The 27,435-nt window shown below is 37.5% G+C and overlaps 2 protein-coding genes across 2 annotated transcripts in view; one reads left to right on the plus strand and one right to left on the minus strand.

Moving 5' to 3' along the window:
* Nucleotides 1–651: 651 nt before the first annotated feature.
* LOC124644408 (GTP-binding protein 2-like) overlaps nt 652–27,435 on the minus strand; it is a 30,754-nt gene continuing 3,970 nt past the window's right edge. The window contains exons 2-18 of the mRNA XM_047183735.1: nt 25,426–25,547; nt 24,728–24,877; nt 23,852–24,257; nt 23,390–23,522; nt 18,368–18,580; nt 17,817–17,910; nt 17,216–17,331; nt 16,215–16,379; nt 15,685–15,849; nt 14,802–14,899; nt 13,831–13,957; nt 12,575–12,689; nt 11,029–11,234; nt 8,824–9,093; nt 3,037–3,132; nt 2,079–2,206; nt 652–1,368 (exon numbers count right to left, since the gene is read on the minus strand). Coding sequence (XP_047039691.1) covers nt 1,326–1,368; nt 2,079–2,206; nt 3,037–3,132; nt 8,824–9,093; nt 11,029–11,234; nt 12,575–12,689; nt 13,831–13,957; nt 14,802–14,899; nt 15,685–15,849; nt 16,215–16,379; nt 17,216–17,331; nt 17,817–17,910; nt 18,368–18,580; nt 23,390–23,522; nt 23,852–24,257; nt 24,728–24,877; nt 25,426–25,543 — 2,643 coding nt within the window. The 5' untranslated portion in view covers nt 25,544–25,547 and the 3' untranslated portion in view covers nt 652–1,325. The remainder of the gene's footprint in view (nt 1,369–2,078; nt 2,207–3,036; nt 3,133–8,823; nt 9,094–11,028; nt 11,235–12,574; nt 12,690–13,830; nt 13,958–14,801; nt 14,900–15,684; nt 15,850–16,214; nt 16,380–17,215; nt 17,332–17,816; nt 17,911–18,367; nt 18,581–23,389; nt 23,523–23,851; nt 24,258–24,727; nt 24,878–25,425; nt 25,548–27,435) is intronic.
* On the plus strand, nt 18,979–22,720 carry LOC124644409. Its single transcript, XM_047183736.1, has 3 exons — nt 18,979–19,905; nt 20,104–20,322; nt 20,733–22,720. Exons 1-3 carry the CDS (start codon nt 19,750–19,752, stop codon nt 22,701–22,703), a joined length of 2,346 nt encoding a protein of 781 aa, XP_047039692.1. The 5' UTR covers nt 18,979–19,749; the 3' UTR covers nt 22,704–22,720.

Below are 27,435 nucleotides of genomic sequence, written 5' to 3' on the forward strand. Positions count from 1 at the left end.
AATATTCAAACAACTATATAATTTATGTAAAAAATACACTGATGGAAGAAAAGTATTTACTACATTAACTGTTTCCCGCGGTTTCACCCGCGTTCCGAGGAAACAACTTCCCGCATTTGGATAAGAAGCCTATACCCATGTCTATCGTTACACAAAATTTATCATATCATATCGTTTATTGCATTCCATAAAGTACAGTAAACTGCACATCAGTGGTAACTGTCATGCACCTTAACTCAATAGTAATAAGTACGATTTACCTATAAAACTGTTACCACTGACCTGCAGTTGACTGTACACTGGGTGGAAAATTAATAGAGGTAGTCACAATTATGGACACTGATGGTCACAGCAAAATAGTTAGAAGAGAGGAAGGCGTTTAATGTAACATAGTAGTAGTATATAAAAGTAGTATAGATACCGGCACGGATCTTGAGCGCTCGACGGAAGAGTGGGGATCGCTTTGCGCAGCAAACAACCAATCCCGAGTGACGGCTATGACGCGATGCGCTGCGGGGCAATCACCGCTTTACCCCGCCCCCGCGCCTCACTTCATACCACAAAAGGGACCCAATAAATTACTTCTGCGCAGGTGAAGGTCAGAGCTCAAGATTCGTGCCGATGATTATAGTAGTAGTGAATTTAATCTTACTAGTCAGCTATTTCGCTGAGTAAGTTTTTTACAAAATTAGTATTAATACTTTTGATATTACAAGGATGGGTTTCAAAGAAATGGCTAGGCGGATGATAATTTGTCGAGACAATTTATTTATCCAGTCATATTTATTTATAGTTTATTAAATAATCAAGTTATTTAGTTAGCCAAAAATAGGTTTTTTTCTGTCTAAAGGAAGATTTTTGAAATCACCGTGTGTTATTTAAAATTAGATAAAATAATACTTATTATTATATATTAGTTTTAAATAAGTACTTAACGATTCATTTAAACAAAAATCCAAAACCATTTTGTGCTACTTATTATTATTTAAAAAAGATAAAAAAATGAGAACCTCCTCTTTTTTTCGAAGTTGAGTGAAATTGAAAAATTTAATTATTATTTTCATGAAAAAAATAATAGTATTTGACATTCGACAATGACTTAAAAATCTTCCTTTATTTTACTTAGCCGACAATTTCACTAAAAAAGTATAGTTTGTCAAACACCGAAGAATTATTTAAATATTTCCCTACACTTTCAAAACACCAAAAAAAGTGTATTTTTCTAATTAAAAAACTATTTAGTTTAAAAAAAAACAGATCTACTCCTAAATTAGTAAATCTTTGATAGAAATATAGATGCTGGACCGAAATTGATTAAGTTTTGTTCAAGGTACATATGGGAATACTTGAGTGATGCGTCCGATGCCCCTGTAACAAATAAAAAAATAATTTAATATTTAGGTTTTTCACCTAGAATTTTCTGACTATGTCCGGGTCGGCTTCCAGTCTAACAGGATGCAGCTGAGTACTAGCGTGCCACATGGAGCGACTGCCTATCTGACCTCCACAACCGAGTTACCTAAGCAACATGATTATACCTCTTGTTTAGACTGGTTACGGATTTCCTGGCTTCTAACTACCTGTAACGACTGCTAAGAATGTTCAAATGACAGTCTGGACCAATATAACGTGCCTTTCGAAAAACGAAGGCACTTGTCATGACAAGTTTGACACCCATTCTAGGACTGTCCGCGGCGTTGTTTAACTTAGTTAAGATATATGATGTAATAATGTTCTCTCTAAGCAGATCAGCCAGCTGCGCACGACATATTATAGTGCACGAGCATTTGCTTGAACACAGGTGCACTCCCTATTCCTTCACTCTCATAGCGCGATGTGACGACAATCCGACATGACCGGAAAGGGATCAGGCGCAGGACCGACATTTACGTGCTCTCCGATGCACGGGTGTATCAGCCACCAACTTCCAGACTACGGGCTGCTTTGTGAAAGTTTAAGATCGGTCATAAATAACTAACGAGGCGTTCAGGTTTCTTGAGACAGCCTCGTCCCCCGAACACCAGCATGTTGGCGCGCTTGTTACTTAGGAGATTTGTTCTCCAAGGATAATTCCTCACCTAGTTCCCAGGCCGGCAGTGAAGAGTAGTCGCCTCCCCCTCACGAGGTACTCCGGACAGCGCACGAAGCGGAACAGAACTGACGCGGTCTCGTCCGCGCGCAGCACGTTGTGTAGAGACATTATACCCTGTAATAAGAAGATTGTTATTATAGTAAGTAGTAATAGGGTAGTCAGAAGCCAGTAAGTCTGACGTCAGTCTAACCAAAGGGTATCGGGTTGTCCAGGTAACTGGGTAGAGGAGGTCAGATAGGCAAACGCTTCTTGTAAAGCACTGGTACTCAGCTGAATCCGGTGAGACTGGAAGCCGACCCCAACATAGTTGGGAAAAGGCTCGGAGGATGATGATGACTAAGAAGAAGATTGATAATTTTGTGTATCAGTTACCAATATAAGGGAATGGATGAGGCGCAGTAAATGACAGAATTATGTAGAAATAGAGTTGACAGTTGACATCACAGATGATGTATTATCGTTGTGAACTATCGCTGTTCATGAGATACAACCTGGTGACAGGCAGACAGTGAAGTCTCAATAACCCATCCCAGTTAGTACCAGTTATGCCCGTTTTCACCAACAATCCCTTAACGTTTCCCTAACTAAGTGTCACTTAGAATAAGGGCTCCCCCAATACTTAAAGGTATAAGGGACACTTAAAGTTTGGTGAAAACTAAATTAATATTAAGTGTTCCCTAACTGTTCTTAGGGAATCCCTTAAATTAAGGTATTTGTTGGTGAAAATGGGCATTAGTCCTTTAGATACGGAATCCTAAAAAAAATATCAAAGCCGTAATCCTTCTTTGCAGTCGAGTAGAAATAACCTCAAATAAACTGCAAAGAGCTCACTTATATTACACTTATTTAAAAATATATAAAATATTCTGACCAATTGATAGCTTCATTCTATTGAGGGAGTCGGTTATAAACTAGCAGTCTGTAAATAATCTTATAAGTCTTACCTCAATAATAGCGGTCTGCCTCACATTGCCGACGTGCACAGTGCACTGGAAGCCAGGGTATATCACTGTGGAGTGTCTTAATACTTGTACTGACGCCTGAAAATATTTATTAATTAATAGTGAAAATACACTAGAAAAACACGCTTCTATTGAACTATGTAAAACCAAAAAATGGCAGTTCATATCTTCCGGCTCCATCACCAGATCAGTTCGACAGTACCATATTATTGTATTGTCATCAGTAGCCCAAGCACGAATATTTGCGAAAAGTTATTCGTATCGAAATCGAGTAACATTTGTATGAGAATTGTACAGCGCCCCTATCGGGCGTAAAAGGAAATAAAACATGGCAGCACGAACATTCTTTTGACGTACGGTAACGTAAACTCTCGAAGGCTGGCTATCGAGTATGGTCGAAACATTATTCACTTGAAAATAGTCGGTGAGAAAGGTTTCGAGAAGTGTAAAAATAAAGTTTTAACCGTGTTTATGTTTGTTTAGAGTTAGTTTTGTGAATAAAATTATTGTTAAGTTATTGGAACAATTAGTAATAGCTTCAATATAATTTAAAATGCAAAGACCGCCACTGTATGAACGTAGTACCGCATATTATTTTTTAGCGGCAAAGGACAATGGGCGATTCCGGTCCAAATGTCCACCACGAACGAGACCTATATGGCTAGATAGCCCGTTAAATATAGAACATATCGCACCCTTAGAATGAAAGTGACCGAATCCAAAAAATGCAATTTGTGGGAAATGAGCAAAATCGTCATCAAAAAATTATATTACTGAATACGTCTTAATATATCTCTTCCGTTTTTAATGGCTTACTATTGATTTTTACCAGATTTGTGGATTAGCCTTTTGAGATCACAATGACAATGCAAATTCACGTTTACAGTATTTTTATATATGTATTTTAACATAAAATATAAAGTAGTTTCAAATTAAGTCACTTTATTTCAAAATTATGTTTGCCATTCTATGTTTTTTTAAGAATTAAGTCTGTTTATGACACATATTGGAAATAATTCTGTTGACACAATAAATAATAAGACACTGATATACTGAAAGTTATTTGGACATAGGGTATTGAATTAAAATGCAATGTTATAAAAATCTGAATGCATTTATTTATTTCAGTCTTAATAACATTTATTCAAGTAACTGATTCGTTATCAGTAATTGAGAAAACAAAATCTACGGGACCTTTGCTTGTGTTTGTGAATAAAATTACAGAATGTATCCAAATGAGCAGGCAATGTCTTTTAACCTCCTGCTTCTATTGTGGAGCCTTAATGTGGCTATAAGTAGAACAGAGGATCAAATTCCTACTTAAGTCTGCAAAAAAAAAACAAATCACTTCTGCAATGAAACCTTTAGTGGCAGAAAAGTGATAAATATATCTTTTAAACAGTTCCGTTAAAAAGTCTACAATTAGAGTCTTTATGCAGTTCTAACGCGTACATCAGCGGCAATAGAAACTTTTTAGCAGCTTTAACCTTTAACATAATTGTTTGAACTCTCTTTTAAAGATGTAGGCTGCAAATGGGTTGTAGAATGATCTCTTGTAAAACCCAGAGTGACATTTGGTTCAGTTTCTGCTGCCTTTTGTGATATTTACAGCTATGAGCAGCTATGAGCAGCTACGGAAGCAATAGTAGAACTTAAAGATACTTTCGGAACCCCTAAAGCACTACTGTACAGCTAACAGTTGCCAAATAGGCTGCTATTTCCACTAGTGTGCTAGTTGGGATGGTTCTACTAGTTGGTTAGACCACTGCGTAGTGACAGACGCGGCGTGGAACACTGTTAGAGACGCTAGTGTGCTCTATGACGTGTCTTGGTTAGTGTGATCTTAAGTTATTAAGGCCAAAAGTTGCACCTGCACTTCCTAAATGTAACAAAGTAACATGGGTTGACCGAGCTTTGCAGCAGACTGAGTTATATAGCAATTATTGTAATGATCTCTTGAAGAATGTAGACTTTCCCTTAGAATTTACTGAATGTAGTAAAACTTGATGTAGAATTAAGGAACATGAAACTATTTTAGACAATATTTATGCGGAAATTGTGCGTATACTCTGTGAAAGTGCAATCGCAAGTAACTGTAAGAATGGATTACAGCGCAAAAAGAGTTACATAACGGGCTGGAATAAGCATGTGAAGGACGCACACAGACAGGCTCGGATTTTCAAACCTGGACGTTGTTTAGTAGACCGAAAAATGGTGATTTATATGAAAAAATGGTGGAAAGTAGAAAGGTTTTTAAAAGTAAATTGAAATGGTGCCAAAATAATAAGGACCAAATAAGAATGGACATCATTGCAAGTAAGCATGACGAAAAGAATTTTGGTAGTTTTTGGAAAGCCACGAACAGGTTGAATCAAAGGTCGGGTCTGCCTGTGAGTATTGATGGCCTTAGTGATCCTGGTGATATCGCCAACCTATTTAGTAGAACCTTTAGGGTTGGGTCTCCCCTGGGTACGTCATCTGGTGGGCCGGAGGTGGTGGGGGTGTCTGAAGACATGCCTATTAGGTTTACGGCCAGGGAGGTAGCTACTGTACTACGCAACTTAAAGAGAGGCAAGTCGCCGGGTCATGACAGCCTAAGTATAGAGCATTTGCTGCATGCCGGTAAGCACTTACCGCGAGTGCTAGCAATGTTTTTTAGCTTGTGCCTGAGTCACTCGTATCTTCCAGCGGATTTACTTAAAACTATTGTTGTGCCTATTGTTAAGAATAAAACTGGAGATGCGAGTGAAAAGAGCAACTACAGGCCTATATGCCTGGCTACCATCATTGCAAAGGTGTTGGACAGTCTGATTGACCAGCAGCTGGATAAGTACTTAATACTTAACGATGCCCAGTTTGGTTTTAAGCCAATCTTATCCACGGAAACAGCTATACTATGCCTCAAACAGACTGTTCAATACTATACAAGTAGGAAAACACCTGTATATGCATGTTTTCTGGACCTCTCCAAGGCTTTCGACCTCGTATCTTACGACTGCCTATGGAGAAAATTGACAAATATCAAGAACTTCCCAAGCGATATCATTAGGATGCTAAAGTATTGGTATAAAAACCAATACAATTATGTTAAGTGGGCGGGTGTCCTGTCGGATGCATACGGGTTGGAGTGCGGTAAAACGGTGTAGGTAAAACAGCCACATCAGGATAATAAAATCTTATCAAAACGTGTTGGAAATTAAGGTGAGAATCGATCAATAAATTGTAGAAATTCACAGATCCGAATACACTGATGTGTGGCTCTGTGTACCTAAATATCTTAACATGCCACACAACTTTAATATTCTAGGGGCATATTCCAAAAAAGTTACAACTTAAACTTTTTAATTTTAGTAATAAACAGGTTCAATATTAAGAATAACAAAAATAATGAATATGCCTTCAGTCATAGACAGACCTATTATTATAAGTGTCGTTTGTCTTTTATAATTATTTTTTACTAAATAGACCTAATCCTTAAAAGGTTACTGAATACTATTACATATTTTTTTCTATAAAGACGTATTAAGCAAAATGTCACTTTATGATAAAAAATATTGTGTAATTTACCGTGGCAGTATTCGCAATAAACAGACAGTTTTTGAGATTCGCCGATGTTTTACATGTTCACTCGCAAGCGCATCTGACGTAATACTAGTTCTGGCTCTTTCACACAATATGCGTAAACGAATAGCGGAACGAGTGAAAGAGACCGAAATAAGCGTAGTCTCTGTTATAGTTAGAAATAGGTCTCTTTTTATTTACAGGGTTATAGATTATGCTTTTTAAGGTCAGTTTATTGTAAAAACGAGTATTACAGGAATTTTGAATTAAGTCACTTTCATTCTAAGGGTGCGATATTTTGTTATGAAAGTAAAAAAAAATATAATGCCAGAAAAAAGTTATAGCAAAATAAAATAAAACATTTTATAGATTTTTTCAATTTAATTTTTTCAATTACTTTTCGTGATGTTCGATTTTCGTACTTTCTGTAACTTCTGACAAAATAGAATTGTTCATTATTAGAGAGAAGACACCACCAGTTACTTCGAACTATCTTAGATCCAGGCACCGTTGAGTATATTCAAGCCCTTCTGGCACCTCAATTGGTTCGTGATTCGTACATCCATCGGGCAAATAAATATGGGTTTATATGCAAATGTGTCTTACTCATCTTAGTTTTAGATAAAGTGCGGAAATGAAAGTGGAATAAAATAAAAAATAATAATGACAACATACAAAAACTACCGAAAATTAAGAATACATTTTTGGCTATAACTTTTTTTTGGCATTGTTTTTTTTTTTACTTTCTTAGTAAAAGTTACTCTAAATTAAGTGGACTATTTAATTATTTATATAGGTCTCGTTCGTGGTGGACATTTGGACCAAACTTCATACATTCTTGCCCAATCTCCTTTACTAGAATATTATGGATATCAATCACGAGAAACAAGCTAAGTAATTAAATCATATTTTATTTATTTGCGAACCTATAGAATTAATGTGTTTGAAAAAAAAAATGTTATTTATATGTTTATTTTTAATCATTGTAGAGAAATTACGCGCAGAGCAAAACTTAGGAATATAATTTACCCACTGGACATAAATGAAACCGAATTTAAAAATATAGAAATAGCATTGCACTTAAAATACTTCACACTAAAGTTTATGCCACTCAAACTTATTAAAACTGTTTACTCACGCTTCCATGAATTCAACCATCATTTCATATTGCGTCTGACTGGTTCTCATAATATTTATTATATTGAAAGCACTTAATTATTTGTAGCAAAAAAAAAACAGAAATACTTTTGTTGTGGACGTGTAGCAAAACATAAACAAATTTGGCGCCCTTACGCGCGTCGGATGTCAAGTGGGTGCGTTCGGTACCCGTCATTTTTAAAAAATAAAATCTCCGTAACTATGTTATATTGCTAGAGATAATGCCATTTTATAATGTCTAATAATTAACTTTGGGTCTCTTTTTTATATTACATTCAGTTTTTATTATAATTTAATAATAATAAAACGTTTAATCAAAGGTAAAAAAAATATTAACAACTAGAGTTAGTTTTCGAACGCACCATTCATTCAACAATCGTTCATTTTGCTCACTGTGGCGCGTCCCTATTTACATTTGCATGACGTCACCTTGGAATTCGAATCGAGTGTTCGATAGTGCTCCGAATGTGGTTCGTGCTGCCTACTATCGACAAACTCCGTTTTCGAATCGAGGCCTCGATACATTGTCGATTCGAATACGTTAGATATTCGTGCTTGGCCCACAGAACTACATACAGCTGACAATGTTCATGACGCTACGATCCTTGGAAGATGGTTAAATTAGTTACCTTTTTTTTTAACGACGTCAAAAATCATCAAATGACCCCTTCCGCTGTGGGTTAGCAGCGGAGAGGGAGTGTCAGACTCTTACTGACTAAAAACCGTCGTGTTCCGTCATAGGCCTTTTATGTACCAGGGCCGCGGTATCTCTTTCGAACAACCCGCAGCTAAATTAGTTAGTTACCTTAGATTCCATTACATAGTTACATACAGGTCAACCTAATCGATGCGTGTTAAAAATAAATTCGAGCTTGAAATTTTGCCCTTAGAGATATCATAATTACAGTTAATTTAATTTATTTAAATATGCATTCCGACCTTTAGAAAATACAATACTATAAGCATGGCAACACTTAAAAAAAAAAAACATTTATAACCACTAAATTAAAAACTGCTACTCCAAAAAATAAAACAAAATTTCTTACTAACCTGAAAATAAATACACCCTCTCGGATTATTAGGGTCTTCCAAGATCACCTTATCGTTACAAATACAGTCATCATCAATTTGTCTCTTCGTCTCGTCATCAATTTGTTCATCTTCATCATCATCATCAAATATATTAGTTTCGATATCATCCATGTCTTTGGTCAGACATTCTTCAGCTGTCTTCAAGTCTTGAAGAAGGTTCTTGTTTTTTCTGCGCACGTTTTTGCGATTTTTCGTCTGTTCTGCTAAGTTCTCTTGGATTTGTTTCGCCTGTTAGGAAGAAATAAGATTATTGAGTATGTGCCAAAGGTATGAATGCCGGGGTTGCGGGATTGTTCACGCGAGTTACCGCGGCGCTGGTACATAAAGGGCTTAAGAAGGAACATGGTGGGTTTTATACTTCGGCCGTTCAGAGAATGCGTTCCTGACACCTATCAGTTAGTCACGACTAGTGATGGGCACAACATAACACTGAGTTCGTTACCGTTCCTTCAAAATGAACCGCCGCATTATTTTAAGATTATTTTCGTTTTAAATTGGCGGAATCATTTGTTTTATATTTTAGTTATTTAAGTGGAAACCAAAAAAAGGTAATATTCATATAATAAAATTGTTTTATTTATTCTTTGTTACAAGTACATTGAATTGAATGTGCGAACAGAATATTAATCAGACTCCGATTTGCTTGAGGAGGTGGTGTCTTCATCATCATCTTCGCCTACATGTATAATTATATTATTATCAATAACAGAATCAATCCTGATATCTCGGTCTAACAAAAGCCGGGTAATCAAATAAAAACAGATCGAAAACACTTGAAAAACGTGGTCTATGCGCACGAAACGACAACGGACGACTGTTTTAGCGTCACAAAATGGCGGCCCATAACGCCATTTGGGCTTACCATTTTTAATCTAAGTATAAAAATGCGGTTTGGTCATAGTTTTATTTTTATATTTCATAAAAGTTATAATTAAGTCTTATAGTCCATTATTTTCCAATTCTTAAAAAGAAAATCAAAACGTATTATTTTATATTATAACTGTATAAGAACAGATTACGATACTTGCCTGTTATTTTTAGCACAGCACTACAAAATATAAACCGCTGACATAACCTTGTAATAGCGCAGTATAGATTTAGAAAAATATTGTTTACCAAGTTATTTGACACTCAGTTTGGCACAAAATTATAACATTCATTGATTATTGATATAATAATGTTGTTTTAATGCTCCTCAATTGTTAAAACGGTAAACAACCAGCAAAAATATTTTTATCGTAACTGCAACGCCATTGCAAAGTTACGTCGTCAGTTCAATCGCGACGTGTCAGGAACGCATTCTCTGAATGGCCGAACTATAGTCAGTAAGAGTTTGACACTCCCTAACGCTGCTATCCCATAGCGGGAGGGGTCATTTGATGATTTCGCATAAAAAAATGCCTAAATTATTGGCGAGTCGGAACATCGTGCGAATTGATGCGCAGAAATTTAACTGAAGTGGCTCACGTAAAATTATGAAATTTTCAAATCCACTATTTCATCACTTTTCTAGACTTTAGGATTTATTTCTTTCAATTGGCAATTATCAAAGAACATTATAATTATGAATAAGCTTCTTTCTTCTTCATTCTTGCCGCTTCGTTAGTTTTTTTTTTTTTTTCAAATATAAGCTATGAATTTAAAATATTAAATAAAAAGTTGCAAATAGAAAAAAATCCATTGTTTCTCGCAACTGATTGAGTTTTTTTTTATGACAATAATATTATGAATAGGTACGCAAATTGCAGGAGCAAGTGTACACTTTGCCTAACTGCCTACTATATAATATTTTCCTTCTCGTCTCAATCCATCCTAAGGTTGTCTGGAAGAGATCGCTCTTAGCGATAAGACCGCCCATTGTGTCATCTAATTTAACTAGTTTAAGATAAAAAAATGTAACATTGGTGTACCTTATATACACACACACACATATTTCCCGTTATGTACCTTCTTCTCGTGTCGTGTCTCTTGTTGTAATTTCCGTATATTATAAGGTACTCTGTGTTGTAATTCGTATTTTTTATTTTTTTTTATGTCTAGTTTTTTTTTTGTATTTTTCTCTTGTTTTTTTCCTTGTGTCACTCGCGTGAATAAAATGTTTTTCTTTCTTTCTTCTTATAAAGAATATCTATCTATCTATCTGATTGATGTCTCTACACTCACCTTACAAGCCCCCGGTCGACAGTTAGTGAAGGCGGGCGGACATGGCGCAGAGGGCGGAGGCGCGAGTAACACATGTCCAGGGCGCGGGGCGCAGGCCGACAGCCCCACGCTGGCGCACTGGCCGGCGCGGACAGACCCACAGGGGGCTCGGTTCCTGTGGATGCTACGGACCCGGCTGCGAGTGAAGGACCCGTCTTCTAGAGGTCCTACAGTGGAAAGGTGTATGGTCGTTACAAAAAGTAAAATCTTATACTGATGTAGGTATTTATATTAAGGTAGGTAGGATGAGTGCTATAGTTATCGGCTCGAATCTTGAGCTCTGACCTACATCTGCGCAGAAGTGATTTATTAGCAAAGAACCAATCCCCAGTGACGGATATGACGCAATGCGCTGCGGGCCAATCACCGCTTTAGCCCGCTCTCGCGCCTCACTTCATACCACAAAAGGGACCCAATAAATTACTTCTGCGCAGGTGAAGGTCAGCGCTCAAGATTCGTGCCGATGATTATAGCTAACATGTGGTGGTTGTATAAATCATCTTCACTGTAATTTTTTGTCAATATTGCATATTGTCCTATACTGTAATATCGACTGCAAGCAAGCAATACCTCCTATCTGAGTCCGGGTGGATTTTAAAGGGGAACAATAAAACTTAATAAAATCCTTATTCCGAGGAAGGTATAATGAGATACTGAAAATCCAAGTTTTCTTTTTCTAAGCATAGTATTGATTAATAAAGTTTTTTTGTTTTTATTTTGAATCTAAAGGTAGTTTATGGTAGATACAAGTTTTTTTGGTTTTTTGAAACAAAAATGTCAGATAGGAGGTATTGCTTGCTTGCAGTCGATATACAAATTACATTGTATACAAATGTACATATCAAACAATGTTTAAGGTTCTTCTAACCTACAGACAGACATGTGTTGCTGGGGAGTTTGTTGCGCCACTTCTTCCCAGCAAAAACACATAGGAAGTGGTGAAGGGTGGACGTTTTGGGGCTGTCTTTTGTAAATTCCTGACTTTCAAAAAGTGCTGTCTTGCAGCCAAGTTTGAATAAATGATTCTTTATTTTGTATGGATACACTAATAGGAGTAGTCGTTGATGAAACCCATTTATTCTCCTCCTAGATCTAAGCGAGGCTTTTGATAGCGCTGATCAGGTTTAGATAAATATTAGGAATGTAGCTTTACAATAGTTTTAAATAGTACTTCAATGACAATCACAAATGAGTCGTCGTTTAAAATTAAAACTCTCGAGAACTGCAATTTCAATTCACAAATGAGTTACATCTTTCTAGAGTTCCACAAGGAAGCATATTGGGTCCGTTATTACTCCTTACTTGTGTAAGTGACTTTGCCGGCGTTTTAGCCGACGATAGCGAAAACGGCGTATCATACTTTATTTAGCAGTTTCAACAATAGAAGGTAAGAATCTTTAGCCAGTAGTAAACTCGCTTGTATTTTTTCTATGGTGGTCTGTTGATTTAATCTTGCCCGATTTTTTAAAAATAATTACATGATATTTCTTTCTTTCTAAACACTTACCAATAATAACAGTGTCTCCTTCATATAGTTGTCCTTTCGCCAACAATCCGCCAACGACCGGTCCAGAGTTATCTCCCACGTGGAATATCTCGTCTATTTGGAACTCGCACGTTTCCTATAACAATGGAATCATAAGTATGATGACGATGTTAGTGTGATGAGGATGATCATGTCATTCATCATCACGCATCGCCACACAGTGGATTCATGTTGAAAATTAGTGGACATAGACAAAAAAGTTCCAATAACGATTCGATATTTTTTTAGGTGATTCTTCATGATATTCCAAACAACTTTTACTCTTGTGAAATTTTTTCTAAAGTTGATCGTTTGTCTGAAAAAAAATAAATTAGATTTTTTTGTATGGAGCGAATCACGTTTATTTTTTGTTTTCTATGATTCTATGATTATTTCGTCGAACTTTGTAGCCTATGTCCACTAATTTTCAATATGGATCCACAGTGCGCCATCATCATTACACTAACATCGTCGTCATACTTAAACATCATCATCATCACACATCGCCTTCATCATCATCATCATCAACATCACTAATCTCAAATATCTTGGTGCTAGGATTCACCCAGCAGGGCCAATGACTGATGGGGCTGCGGGATTGTTCAAAAGAGTTACCGCGGCGCTGGTACGGTAGACTGCACATCAGTGGTAACTGTCATGCACCTTAACTCAATAGTAATAAGTACGATTTTCCTATAAAACTGCTACCACTGACCTGAAGTTGACTGTACATAAAAGGCCTACGAAGGAACATGATGGGGTTTAGTCAGTAAGAGTCTGACACTCCCACACGTCGCTCCCACAGTGGGAAGCTAGCATTTGATGATTTCACAACAAAAAACTGGCCAAGTACGACTCGGACTCGCACACGAAGGGTTCCGTATCGATTTATAAAACGGACAAAAAAATCTCGTTTGTTGTATGGGAGCCCCCCAAAATATTTATTAAATTCTAGTTTTCAGTATTTGTTGTTATAGCGACAACGGAGATACATCATCTGTAAAAATTTCAACTCTCTAACTGTCATGGTTCATGAGATACAGCCTGGTGACAGACGTACGGACGGTCGGACAGAGGAGCGAAAACAACAGGGTCCCGTTTGACCCTTTGGGTACAGAACCTTAAAAAAGTGTTGGGATTCACAAGTTTAGTGAAGATGGATCTACTTGTAGCTCTTGGGCTTTTCTATAAGTTTCTTCGGCATATACGTCCAATTATAAGTGACCCTGTTTACTTACGTCGTCAGGTCTATGCGCGGCTTGCGTCTGTGGCGGCCGCAGAGCTAACAAGTACGCGTGTAGAGCGCTCAGGCCGTTCCCTCTGACGCAGCTTACGGGAAACACTGGGATTATTTCTGATTCCACGCTGTAACAAGGATAAATATTTATACTATAGATAGATATTAACCAGTCTAACCTAAACGGGTATTGTATTGGGTTGCCCGGGTAACTGGGTTGAGTAGGTCAGATACGCAGTCGCTCCATGTGGCACACTGGTACTCAGCTGCATCCGGTTAGACTGGAAGCCGACCCCAACATAGTTGGGAAAAAGGCTCGAGAGATGATGATATTAATCACTCAGCAGCTGTATATGTAAATAGTTAACTCTTTGGCTGAACAACAAAGTTTAGCTTTATAATTCAGACGCAAAATAAAGCGCTCGTCTAAGTACCAGCCGCACGGGTCAATCGATCATAAAGTTAAGCAACGCTTGGCGCGGTCACCATCTTGTCATGACGAGCTCCTCCGTGTTTCGGAAGGCACGTTAAATTGGTGGGTCCCGGCAGTCATTTGAACATATTTAGCAGTCATTACAGGTAGTCAGAAGCGAGACAACAATCAGTATTACCAAAGGGTATTGAGTTGCTCGCGTAACTGGGTTGAGGGGGTCAGATAGGGCAGTCGCTCCTTGTAAAGCACTGGTACTCAGCTACATCCGGTTAGACTGGAAGCCGACCCCAATATAGCTGGGAAAAAGGCTCGGAGGATGATGTGGAATAAAACCTATAAGAACCTTATGTATTTCACAAATAAATACTATCAATATTTGGTGCTGGGGAGTTTGTTGCGCCACTTCTTCTTCCCAGCAAAAACACATATGAAGTGGTGAAGGGCGGGCGTTTTGGGGGCTGTCTTTTGTTAATTTGACGTTCAAAAAGTGCTGATTTTCAGCGTACTTTGAATAAATGACTTTTGATTTTAATACTCACTCGACTTGTTCCTTGGTATCGTCGAGGGAGTCAATGATGAGTTTCTGCGGTGCCACGCAGTTTCTGGCTAAGTTCTCATCAGTAATGAGTAAGGGTTTCTGTAACAATATACACGGAATTGTAATATATATTCGAAGACTTTGTAGAATTATCCACGACACGAAACAATTGTTTTATCACTACATAGTATAAAACAAAGTCGCTTTTTCTGTCCCTATGTCCCTTTGTACGCTTAAATCTCCAAAACTACGCAACCGATTTTCATGCGGTTTTTTTTTTATCAGTTAGAGTGATTAAAGAGGAAGGTTTATATGTATAATGACATCCATTAAATAGTGGGGAAATAATGTTATCCCGCGCGAAGCCGGGGCGGGTCGTTAGTTGTTTTATAAATACCAAAGCTAAAGCCAAAAAATATATAATTTTTTGACCGATTTTAGGTAGACATTGGTAAGTTTTTGTAGATTTTAGACGACCTTATAAAGGTCGCCGGAAGACGCTGGATGCAGGTCGCCTCCAACAGGTATCTGTGGAGATCTAAGGGGGAGGCCTATGTTCAGCAGTGGACGTCCTATGGCTGAGATGATGATGATGATGAACATGAGATTTGAAAGGTAGCTTGGGTAAATTTTGGCAGATTTCATGGTTGGTCTAATAGATTTTTTTACAAAGTTTTGAGCGTTTTCGCAATTTCCACAAAAATAGAAAGTTAGTTTGATAGATCTTTTGGTAGTTATTGGTAGATTCTCATGGTAGATTTTTAATATGTTTAGGTAGTTTTTTTGGAAAGGTATGGAAGATTTTTAGAAGGATTTGGTAAATTTTTGGAAGGTTTTGGTAGAATTTTGTAAAATTTTTTACACGCCATGGTAGTTTTTCTTACCTTATTAGCAGTACCAAGAAGATGCTGTAACGTTGCGACGAGGTCGCGCACGGCGCAGGCGGCGAGCTCGCACTTGCTGATTACCACGAAGAATGGCAACTCTAATGCTGATAGCAGACTTATGTGTTCCTCTGTGATGGGCGTTATGCCGGCTGTTGCTGAGATCTAGAATGAAAGAAAGAAACTTAAGCCAAGTTTTCTTAACACAATTGTCTATTTCGAAAATGGAAATTGAAAGTTCATAGTAAACAGTTTTTTTTAACTGACTTTTATATTGTCGGTGAACTTGAGACGAAATCGAGGTCAGATATTAAAAATTATGATTTTATATACCAAATAATGCTTTTTTCATTTTCTGTAAAATTAACCTATTTACACAAGCAGAAGATTTTTCCGAACATAAAAACTGCGGATTTTAATGACGCGATTTTATTTCAAACACGATATTAGTATCGTGACCAACTAACAGGGCGTATTGAGACCGTATAGTCTGATCATAGAACTAGTGGTGCGATTTTATCGATACTTACCACCAACATAGCATAGTGCGGGGAGTACCCGGTGAGGCCGTGCAGTGTAGTCCTCTGGTACTTGCTGTGTCCCGCTAGGTCTAGGAACGAGACTAGTTTGGCACTTCTCTCGCCGATGCGTTCTGCTGTCATCAGTTCTGAACAGCCGTAGTTTACTACGTTGCCCTGGGGATAATATACGTTTTTTTTAAGGCGAAGAATTAATTAATGTAGCCAAAATAATAAGGTAGGGATAATTATCCACACTTTAGCGTTTACAAATGTCTGTTTGTCGTCCCATTGCTCTATGAGAGTGAAGGAATAGTGAGTGCACCTGTGTCCAAGCAAATGCTTGTGCACTATAATATGTCCTGCGCAGCTGGCTGATCTCCTTATATGAGAACAGCCGCCTTATACGAGATCAACAAAATCACATGTATTGAACAGTGTTTAATCAAAAATTTCACACCCAACATTTAGAAGGAATAAACAGCTAGGAAAAAAATAATAATAGTTACGAATTTCCACCATAATATGTTCATCCCAGATTGGTCGTATCTTTAAAATAACTCATTAATCCTACTAATATTATAAACGCGAAAGTTTGTATGTATGGATGTATGGATGTTTGTTACTCTTTCACGCAAAAACTACTGAATGGATTTTAATGAAGCTTTACAATAATATAGCTTATACATCAGAATAACACATAGGCTACAATTTGTAAACATATTGTTCGAAATACTAAACCTGCGCAGACGAAGTCGCGGGCACCAGCTAGTAAAATAATAATTTGACGTCATTATTATTACAAACTAGCTGATCCCGCGAACTTCGTATCGTTCAAAACTTCCCTGGACCTCTACAAGCATTTTAAATCTAAAATCAGCTCAATCGGCCCAGCCGTTCTCGAGTTTTAATCAGACTAACGAACAACAATTCATTTTTATTTATATAGATAGATAGATAGATAGAAGAATGAAGATAGATAGATAGATAAAAGTATAAGGAAGATAGTTTACCTGCGCATCAAAGCCTAGTATCTCATGGCTGAGTGAAGACGTTCTGCCTGACTTGACCTCGTGCAAGTGACGGAACATGTTCAGCCGAGCGCTGCCTCGACCGTTGTCTAGTTCTCCTATATAACAAATATAGATACAGGTTAGAATTATGAGCTATGTCACTTCTAGGCACAAATATCTGAATTAAAATTTAACACATATTGGCTGCTGTGCTCGAGGTCTCGACCGTAGTCTGGAAGTTGGTGATTGATTCACCCGTGCATCGGAGAGCACGTAAATGTCGGTCCTGCGCCTGATCTCTTTCCGGTGGTGTCGGATTGCCGTCCCATCGGGCTATGAGAGTGAAGGAATAGTGAGTGCACTTGTGTCTGTGCAAATGCTCGTGCAATATAATATGTCCTGCGCAGCTGGCTGATTTCCTTAAACGAGAAATCGGCCGTGGACACCATTATGTCAATTAGAGGCATAGTCAACATTTTTTAGGCTTAGCTCTTCCGACCCCAACATAGTAGGGAAAAGGCTAGGCACTTTAAGACATTATTTTCAACTGTAAACCCAACTTTACCACAAATTCACCCATTTACATAGACTATTCACTGACCTTGAGTAAGTACACCAATGAGCGTAGACTTGCCAGCCTCGTTGGCTCCCATCACGGCCACTCTTAGCTCAACACTCTGTTTGGGATCTGGTAACTGGAAATAATACAAAAAATATGGTCCTGCCTCAAGAATATTAACATTTTTTTATTTATTTACATGGGAAACTTTTGATTGGATTTCGGATGGCACGTTAAACTGTAGGTCCCTGCTGTCATTGAACATCCTTGGCAGTCGTTACGGGTAGTCAGAAGCCAGTAAGTCTGACACCAATCTAACCAAAGGGTATTGAGTTGCCCGGATAACTGGGTTGAGGGGGTCAGATAGGGCAGTCGCTCCTTGTAAAGCACTGGTACTCAGCTGAATCCGGTTAGACTGGAAGCCGGCCTCAACATAGTTGGGAAAAAGGCTCGGAGGATGATGAGTATGATAAACGGACAGCCAATAACAGGGTCTCCACGTATAGATACAGATATATTTTCGCAGACTTTATCTACAAGTTTTTCGGAGTAAAAAAATGGTAGAAACAACAACTAAAGTTAAAAATCCTCACCTTTCTAACATAGACCTCAGCGACAGCGCGATGCGAGGCGACTCTCCTAGCAGTAACATGGGCTAGCGTAGCGCCGAGCGCGTGGGCCATGCGGCGCAGGGAGACGAGGGAGCCGCGTAGGGCTCGCGCGTGGAGCCCTACGAGGGCGCCGCAGTCGCGGACTCCGAGGACGTAGACTGCGCTACCGCCGCCGGAGCGGAGACGCCATTTTAACTACGGAGATAATAGGGATTGTAGATATAGCTACGAAGATTTAGGCTTCTTAAAGAAGACTAGTCAAATGCGCTAGAAATTGAAACAAAATAATCGAAAAAATAATTAACTCCATAAAGAAACAAATTAAGAATTTTAAATATTTTTTTACCGTCCGTAAAATTAAACACGAATACAAAAACACTCGTACTGTATAATTAAAGATAAGCTAATATTAGTCTTTTGAAAAGAGGGTCGAACCCAATATAGCTCCCTGTGGAACACCTTAAGGAACACTGTTATTAAGCCTGAAGTTTTAATTATTTTAATTAACTCCAAATCTTTATTTACTCTTAATAGAGGACTTCCATAATAAATACATCTGATATTTCGTAACGACCAAAGGAGATTGCCACGGGGCAGGTCCCTTTTGTGGTATCGTGTGCCTGAATGGAATAATAACCTAAAAATATTGTTTATTTTTTTGTTTCCAAATTATTTTTTATACAATTTCTTTCACCCTGGGAATAAAGTTAAAATTAATTAATAGTTAAACATTACGTCGACATCCGTTTGATTGGTAAACAAAAAAAAGTTGCCAGATATCAAATAACTATTGAAAATTACGTATTTTAATCAATAGAGTAATCGATATCAAAACAAAACAGTTATTAAAAATAAAAAAATACAATTATTTTTAATTATTATTCTAACTATATTCATGATAAGTCTATATTGTTGAACAGATAAGATAAGATAGATAAGATAAGAGCGATTTTAAATTAAAATAAAAGCCTTACGTAATTTAAAAACTTAAATCGATTTATTAATGATTAAATATAATTGCTCTGGCAACATTTACTTGCGCATGTCACATCACTTTGACGTTCGTTCGTTGTGTGTTCGTGATTGCTTTGTATAATACGTTGAGTTTTGAATTCCGTATTTACTTAGTTATTATTTACGATACGTGCCTTTCTGCTACCACCGAGTTGAGCTAATAAGTTCCTCGCGTACTTACTTTATGTTTTGTGAGATAATTGACTCCTCTTTGTGAGATATTGACTCTAAGTGCTTGACTCTTGTTTGTGCTGTTCTTTGTGAGATAAAGTGCTATTCTTGGAGAACAATTTGACTCTTAGTGAAATCCTTGTGTGATATTGAACTCCCGAACTGTTTTTGTCAGAACTATGTCTACCCCAGCCAGAAGTCGGGCACACCGCCTGTCTTACCGACGCTGTATTAACTGTTCCCTTTTACTAGCGTCTAATTTACGCCGGTATACAGTTGAGGAGTTGAACGAGCAAATGACAGTTCTTCTACGAACTTGGACAACGCCTACACCTGTAAGTTATCGTGTGCATAAACAATAATAATTATTGTGGACAATATAAATATAGTGGTTAAATGCATTATGCAAACTCAAAATAACATTTGATTAGAGTAAACTTAGCACTGTAAACTTAGTTCTTTATGAGAGTTTATGTATTTACAAGTTTAAGCAGTTATAAATATAGAATAGTATAGAATATAATCTTTTCCAGGTAACGTCAGATGATATCCTATGTATTGAATGTTATTTGCTGTTGCAAGAAAGGATATTGTCAAATATAACTGGATCCCACGAGGATATATCACCTGCATATGGTCACTTAAATGTTTGTTATGGATGTGGTATCTCTGTTGCAAGTCGGAGAACCCACAGAGTTGAGTTAGACTGTCCACAACGTAGCATGATTTTAAGATGGACTTTAGCACATCTGGTGAGTATTATTTAATAACATTCTGTATCATCACGCCTATAATCCCCAATCACAAGCGTGACGACGATTAGGCAGAGGTGTACCTAACAGTACACAATACATTTTGTCAGTTATGTTCTAAGTAATAACGGTGAGACCATGCAATCAACCAGGCACAAACCCAGTATTCCAGGCTCTTCTGGTTACTACTCATGAAATCTTAATGGAAATACCCAGAAACCCAATCCTGGAACTGAACCTGAGATCTCATACCCTGCAATTGTGTTTAACATTTTCTAAATAATGTTTCAGAAAAAATGCTGCATAGTTTATTTCTAATTGATGCTATTTTTATTCATATGCTTGCACAATAACAATATAGGGTTTGGTACCTATTCTGATATTCACTAATACCAACTATTTCATTTTAGGTTCCACATTTACAAAAAGTGTGCATTCCTTGCTGGTTAGCAGCAACTCGGGAGACGAGACGTTTGGAGGTTCAAGATTCAAACAGACCTGCAAGGGTCATGGATGCAGCTCTATCTTCATTAGAAGACCCCGAGATACCTGAACCACCTCCAATGCCAGCTCCAACATCTCAACCACAACAAGCATTACGAGTTCAATCTAAGATTAACTCACAAAAGTATAAACGAGTTGCTGCAGCTTCTCGTCACTGTATGTTTGTAGGCTGTGATAATGATGAACGTCTTTTAGTACCTATGACTATAAAGGAACTGTTGTTATTGCAGTACAATATATATATACCTTTAAATGCTAGAATCTGTCATCACCATTTATATAGCAATCAGTGGGATGAACTGACTACCAACCTAAATGACTTTACTAGCTTTCAAGTTGATGATATATTTTCCATACTGGAAAGAGCTTCTCAAAGAAGTTTAGATTTTAATAATATTGCAGCAATGGATGCACATTTACGCCATTATTGGCTGGGACTTACAGAGATGCAGTTTAATGAAATATTAAATAGCCTTCCTACTTTACATAATAAGGTTAGAAATCCTAGCCTTGCATTAAGCACATTTCTTGTTAAACTTAGGACAGGGGACAGCAACCAAAGACTGGCAACTCTTTTTCAATTGCCACGATCTACATTAGAAAAAAAAATGAACATTGTTAGGGAATGTTTAAAAGAACATTTTGTACCAATGCATTTGGGAGTTAATCACACTAATATACAAAATGTGGCCTCACGTAACAGGACTATTCCTGAAGGTCTATTCGGAGACAGTAGCATGGCTCCAGATTCTAAACCTGCTATTGTCATATGTGATGGTACATATGTTTATGTACAGAGTAGTAGTAACTACAAATATCAGAAACAGACATATAGTCTACACAAATATAATAATTTGGTTAAACCCTTTTTAATCACATGTTGTGATGGATATATTTTAGAGTGCATTGGACCATATGAAGCAACAAAAAATGACTCGACAATCATGAGTGATCTATTTCGTAATGAAAGTGGTCCAATGCGCTCATTTTTTAGACAGGGGGATGTCTTTATATTGGATAGGGGATTTAGAGACGTGATCCCTGAACTCCAAAGCTATAATTATAAAACATACATGCCTGAGTCATTATTGGAAGGTGAATTTCAATTGACCACTGACCAAGCAAACAAGTCTAGGTGTGTGACTATGTGTAGATGGGTAGTTGAAATTGTAAATGGTCGCATCAAAAGAGACTACAAACTGTTTCGACAAGAATATTTTAACAGAGCATCAACACACCTTATGGATGATTTTAAAATTGTTTGTGCCCTTTTGAATAAATTCCACCCAACAATTGAAGATAGACCTGACGCTGCAGAGTATGTGCAAATTGCTCAGGCGAGATTAAACAGTAGTAATTATTTGGGGGAATTTATTCGAAGGGATAACATCAATAGGAGACGTACGGTTTTCCAAAACATAGACAGCAATGCTCCCCATTTAGATCATTTTCCAAGATTAACTTTAGATGATTTAAGAAGATTTGCATTGGGATCTTACCAATTAAAACAGGCTAGATCCTATTATGGGGAGCACATAAGAAGTAATGGTACTTATAATGTTGAAGTAAGCAATGATGTCTTGGAAGAGGATTTGCCCTTAATATTGGGTCAAAATAATTATTTAATTAGGACTAGAATTAAGTCCCGCCATGTGAGCCATAAAACATATTACTCTTATTTGTTGATAAGTAGAGATGAAGATCGGGCAAATTCTTTAGAAAGTATCATTGCTTACTATTGTAACTGTCTAGTGGGTAACCGTACGGTAGGGTGTTGTGCTCATACTATGACAGTATTGTGGTATTTAAGCTGGGGCCGCTTCAACAATGTGAGTGCTCCAGCTCAATCTTTGGACGAAATATTTTATGAAGAATAAATAGTTTATTCATGTTTTGTTTTTTTTTTATTTCCCTTGCTATTACTAAAATAATAATAACTATCAATAACGGTAATTATGAGTCTATACTAATATTATAAAGAGGAAAGATTTGATTAGGTAGGCTATAATTTATCCGGGTATGGAAAGGTGTTCCCGGGGACGCGGGTGTAACCGCGGGAAACACATAATAACAATTCCATTACTTTATGCATAAATAGAGACATAATTCCATGGTACTGCTATTTACAGTACATATTTCTATGCTCATAGTGATCTATAGTCCATGTCAATTTCTAATTATAACCTATATTCTTAAAACAGAAAAATAATGATATCTCTTGAACCAGGGTGAATAAATGAAAAAAGGTTTCTGATTATGAAAATGCAATGTTTTTCCTATTAGTTAAAATAAAAATCTTCAGGGCACAAACATTTTTCACTGGGACCCAACTTCCCTTACAAAACGGGCAATCTCCTTTATGTGTTGTTTTTGAAAATCAACTATTGACACCGTGTCAAATGCCTTAGAGTCGTCTACTATATTTCTTAACTGCCGATTTCTATAAGGTATCCATCATTTGCGTTTAGACATAGAATTTTGACATAAGTTCTATATAAATTATACGGATAATATAAATCTACCCTAACTTGAAATTACAAATATATGTTTGTCTACAACATACCTGGGTAACTAAATGTTGAAACCTCCTCTCGCATAACGAAACTAGTTGTAGTTTGTACTCCACGTTACCGAACCTGGGCTCTGGAGGTAGACTGCCGTATACCTCGTCCCCTGAATCATCGGGGTCTGATGTTCTGGAAATTGATTCATAATTAAAAATTATTAGATGTTGGAAAATATTGTTTTATTGTTATCTACACTATTATTATAAAGCTGAAGAGTTCGTTTGAACACAAATTTTTTCAGTGTTAGATTCCCCCGCGGTTGCAGCCGCGTCCCGTGAGGGCTACTTCGAGCACCCAGACAAAAAGCAGCCTATAGTCTTCCTCAATAAATGGGCTATCTAACACGGGAAGAATTTTTCAAATCATTTGTAAAGTTTATGAGTTAAGCGCGTCCGAACAAACTCTTTAGCTTTATAATATAAGTTTAATTTCAACATTAACTTGAATATAATACTCACGAATCATCAACATACTCCTCCATATCATCAGAACTATAAAAAATGTCATTTTCCAGATCATTCGTATCAAAATCACCAGCGAGATACATGTCATCTTTCAATATAACCTTTTCAAGCTTATCAATCACGTTATACACCTCTCTATCCTTAAACCGTTCCAAAGAACTGTCGTTCCGAATAGCGTTATTAACGTTCTTCAGATCATTAACGTTCTTTCCTATATTTTCGTCGCATATTTTTTGAACGGCTAACTGGTTATTCCAGTTTTTAGTTTCATTTTCGTTAACATCGTGACTCCAAGCTGTTGTGGGTACATCCTTAGAGGGTGATATTTTGTTCTTTTTTCTACGGCATTTGCGACTTGAGTTTCTGCGTTTCGGTTTCTTGTCTAGTTCATTTTTGTTATCTGTGCAAAATTAATGTCGCAATTTAAACATATAAATAATTTTCCTTTTAACCGGATTTTCTCAAACGTCAGGTAAACGAATCATATGTATTTCGAAAAACTGCCGAGCACTACTAATTCTCTCATAATATTGGTACTAACGGTCAAAATGCAAAGAGCATTCTATCTCTGGTAAACTTACATGAATAGTTACCAGTGATTTTTATGTAATTTTAAGTTAAATAACAATTGAGCATTTCAAGTTAAGATGAATACTATTTTGTGTACCATTTGTTAATTTATAACCGCTCATCCTATTTCATTATCAAACAAAAGTTCTTCAACATAATTACTGTCAAAACATCTAAACAGAATTACATAAAACATTAAAATGTCGAAATAAATACGGATATTCTTCTCTAAAGACATAACTGTCCATCCTCAAAGTATTTTCTCAGGTATTTATCATGTCATCCACATAAAAGTCTCACCATCATCTTTCCTATTAACTTCTATGAAGTTCTCGATATAGCTAACATCCTTAACTAGGAGATCGGTGCTGAGATCCGGCTCGCAGAGGAACGACGACTCTTCAGGGAGCGTCTCATTCTTCACGTTAGATTTGCGGCCTCTTCTGCGTCCTGAAAAAATATATAAACCATAGATATCTATGAACATCAGCATTTTGGGCTACCCGCACTGTGACGGGTAAATCGCCACAACAGCATTCCCAGAGAGGGTTGGTGTCAGGCAGGCGGTCGACTGTAAAACATTTGAAACAACCTTTGGCGGCATATATAAAATAAATTCGAGTCTCAAGATTGATTTGGAATCGCTTTGCTTAGGTAATTTTATAAAGCTGGCCGGAGTTGGCGTATAGGTTGGTGGAAATACACCCGTGCATTGGAATGCGTGCAAATATATGATCTCTTTCCGGTCGTCGGGTTGTCGTCCCATCGCGCTATGAGAGTGAAGGAATAGTGACTGCACCTGTGCAAATGCTTGTGCACTATAATATGTCCTGCGCAGCCGGCTGTCGTCTTATATGAGAACAACCACCGTAGCCGAAATTGGCCTTAGACGCCAACCTTTTTTAACGGAATGGGCCAGCGTCGATATGTGGTGATAGATCGACGCCAGCTACCAATTTCCTCTCAGTATACGGCCTTTCAGCTGAGACGTCACTTACCTTTAGGCGCGTCAGGTTTTTTCTTAACCGTATCCTGTTCCGGTTTGTGCTTCTTTTTGTTCTTCTGTTTATTCTGGTTGCCCTCTGAAGGGTCAAACAGACTGAAGAAGGAATCCATGGCACTGTAACAATATAGACGAAATACTATTGATTATTGTATCTGCAAGGTTACATAGGTAGAGCGAATGGATAGAGTGAGGAATGAGTATATAAGAGGAAGTTTTAAAGTAGCGCCGGTATCAGAAAAACTGCGTGGAAACTGGCTGTCATGGTATGGGCATGTGATGCGGAGGAATGAGAATCATGTTGTGAGGAAGATGATGAGTATGAATGTGGACGGATATAGTGGAAGAGGAAGAACAAAGAAACGATGGATGGATTGTGTGAAAGTAGATATGGTAAGAAACAATGTTACTTGTGAGATGACGGTAGATAGAAGAGTATGGAAGGAGAAAACATGCTGCGCCGACCACTAATAAAATTGGGATAAGGGCAGGAGGATGATGAAGGTTATATAGCCAAAGGAAAAAACGGGTCCCTATTACTAAGACTATACTGTCCGTCTATCACTCGGCTTTTCAACAAATACTCAAAACTAGAATAAAATTAATATTTTAGGAGCCTTCCATAACACAGTTTTTTCCTCATTTTATACATAGATAGGAGCTTCGCAAGACTCGCACTTGACCGGTTTTTTAAATGAAAAGTTAAACCATGCTTATCTTTAGTTAAATACCTAACCAAATAGAGAATAGGTACATATTGTAAGACTCAACTACATACATCATCTCTGGGTAATCTTGTGTCAGCATGCCCCTTTTTACTTGAGTTAAACTATACTTAGGTACTATCAATACTAATATTATAAATGCGAAAGTAACTCTGTCTGTCTGTTACGCTTTCACATCTAAACCACTGAACTGATTTTAATAAAATTTGGTACAGAGATAGAGTTGACCTTGAGAAAGAACATAGGATAGTTTTTATTCCGGACTTTTGAAGAGTTCTCTTGGAAACGCGATATAACCGAACTCGGCACGGCCGAAGCCGCGGGCGGAAATCTAGTAGTATCATAAAGAAGAAACCTTTTTTTGTTCGTACCCGAAATACTCAGAAACTGAATACTCAGAAACTCTCTCAATGATAACTGAAAGCAGTCACCATAGCCGAAATCGGCAGGGAAGTATATATATATACCTGGACCGATTTTAAATATTCTTTCACCATTAGAAAGCTATATTATCTGCGAGTAACATAGGCTATATTTTATCCCGGTGCGGGCAGCAGCTCCCACGGGAAACGAGCGAAACCGTGAGAAACAGCTAGTGTTGTATAATTTTGTAAAGACCGAGACGCAGTACAAATATTTGAAGGTGTAAAAATATCCACGGATTGTGAGGTATGGTGCCAAAATACATAACACGGTGGTATCTTTAGAACTGAGACTGTTAGTTCAGATACTATGGAAGAAAATGACAGAAGGTACAGTTTACATTTCAGAGCCAATTTTACCAACATTTCAATCGTGATGGCCTAGTGGGTAAGGAACCGACCTCTCAAGTACGAGTGCGTAGGTTCGATTCCAGGTCAGGCAAGTACCAACGTAACTTTTCTAAGTTTGTATGTACTTTCTAAGTATATCTAGGACATCAATGAATGTGTTTCGGAGGGCACGTTAAACGGTAGATCACGGTTGTCATTTAACATCCTTCCAAAATTATCCATCCTCCTTCACCAACAGTCGTAAAGCCGGCGTCCCGAATGCTACTCAGTAGCAGTCGTTGTTACAATACCACGTCAGAGCCCGTCAGGCGGATTTGAGAAAACTCTGACACTAAGGCTTTTTAGGTGATTAGACCTGCATCCCACTCGATAAGAAGACAAACAGTCAATGGTGTAATCGATTGGTTAAACGACTTTCTTGATATGCCCGTTTCCACCGACAGACAGTTGTTTTCGTAAAACAACTGTTAAGGTGAATATTCATATTTAACAGTTGTTTTAAGAAAA

This window comes from Helicoverpa zea, chromosome 30, assembly GCF_022581195.2.
Source record: "Helicoverpa zea isolate HzStark_Cry1AcR chromosome 30, ilHelZeax1.1, whole genome shotgun sequence".
Classification (NCBI taxonomy): domain Eukaryota; kingdom Metazoa; phylum Arthropoda; class Insecta; order Lepidoptera; family Noctuidae; genus Helicoverpa; species Helicoverpa zea.

What these genes read in the sequence shown, in the direction of transcription:
- LOC124644409 (XM_047183736.1), top strand. Translation starts at nt 19,750, where the DNA reads ATGTCTACCCCAGCCAGAAGTCGGGCACACCGCCTGTCTTACCGACGC. An exon ending in CTTGGACAACGCCTACACCT is followed by an intron (nt 19,906 to 20,103) that starts GTAAGTTATCGT and finishes AATCTTTTCCAG; the next exon opens with GTAACGTCAGATGATATCCT. An exon ending in GATGGACTTTAGCACATCTG is followed by an intron (nt 20,323 to 20,732) that starts GTGAGTATTATT and finishes ATTTCATTTTAG; the next exon opens with GTTCCACATTTACAAAAAGT.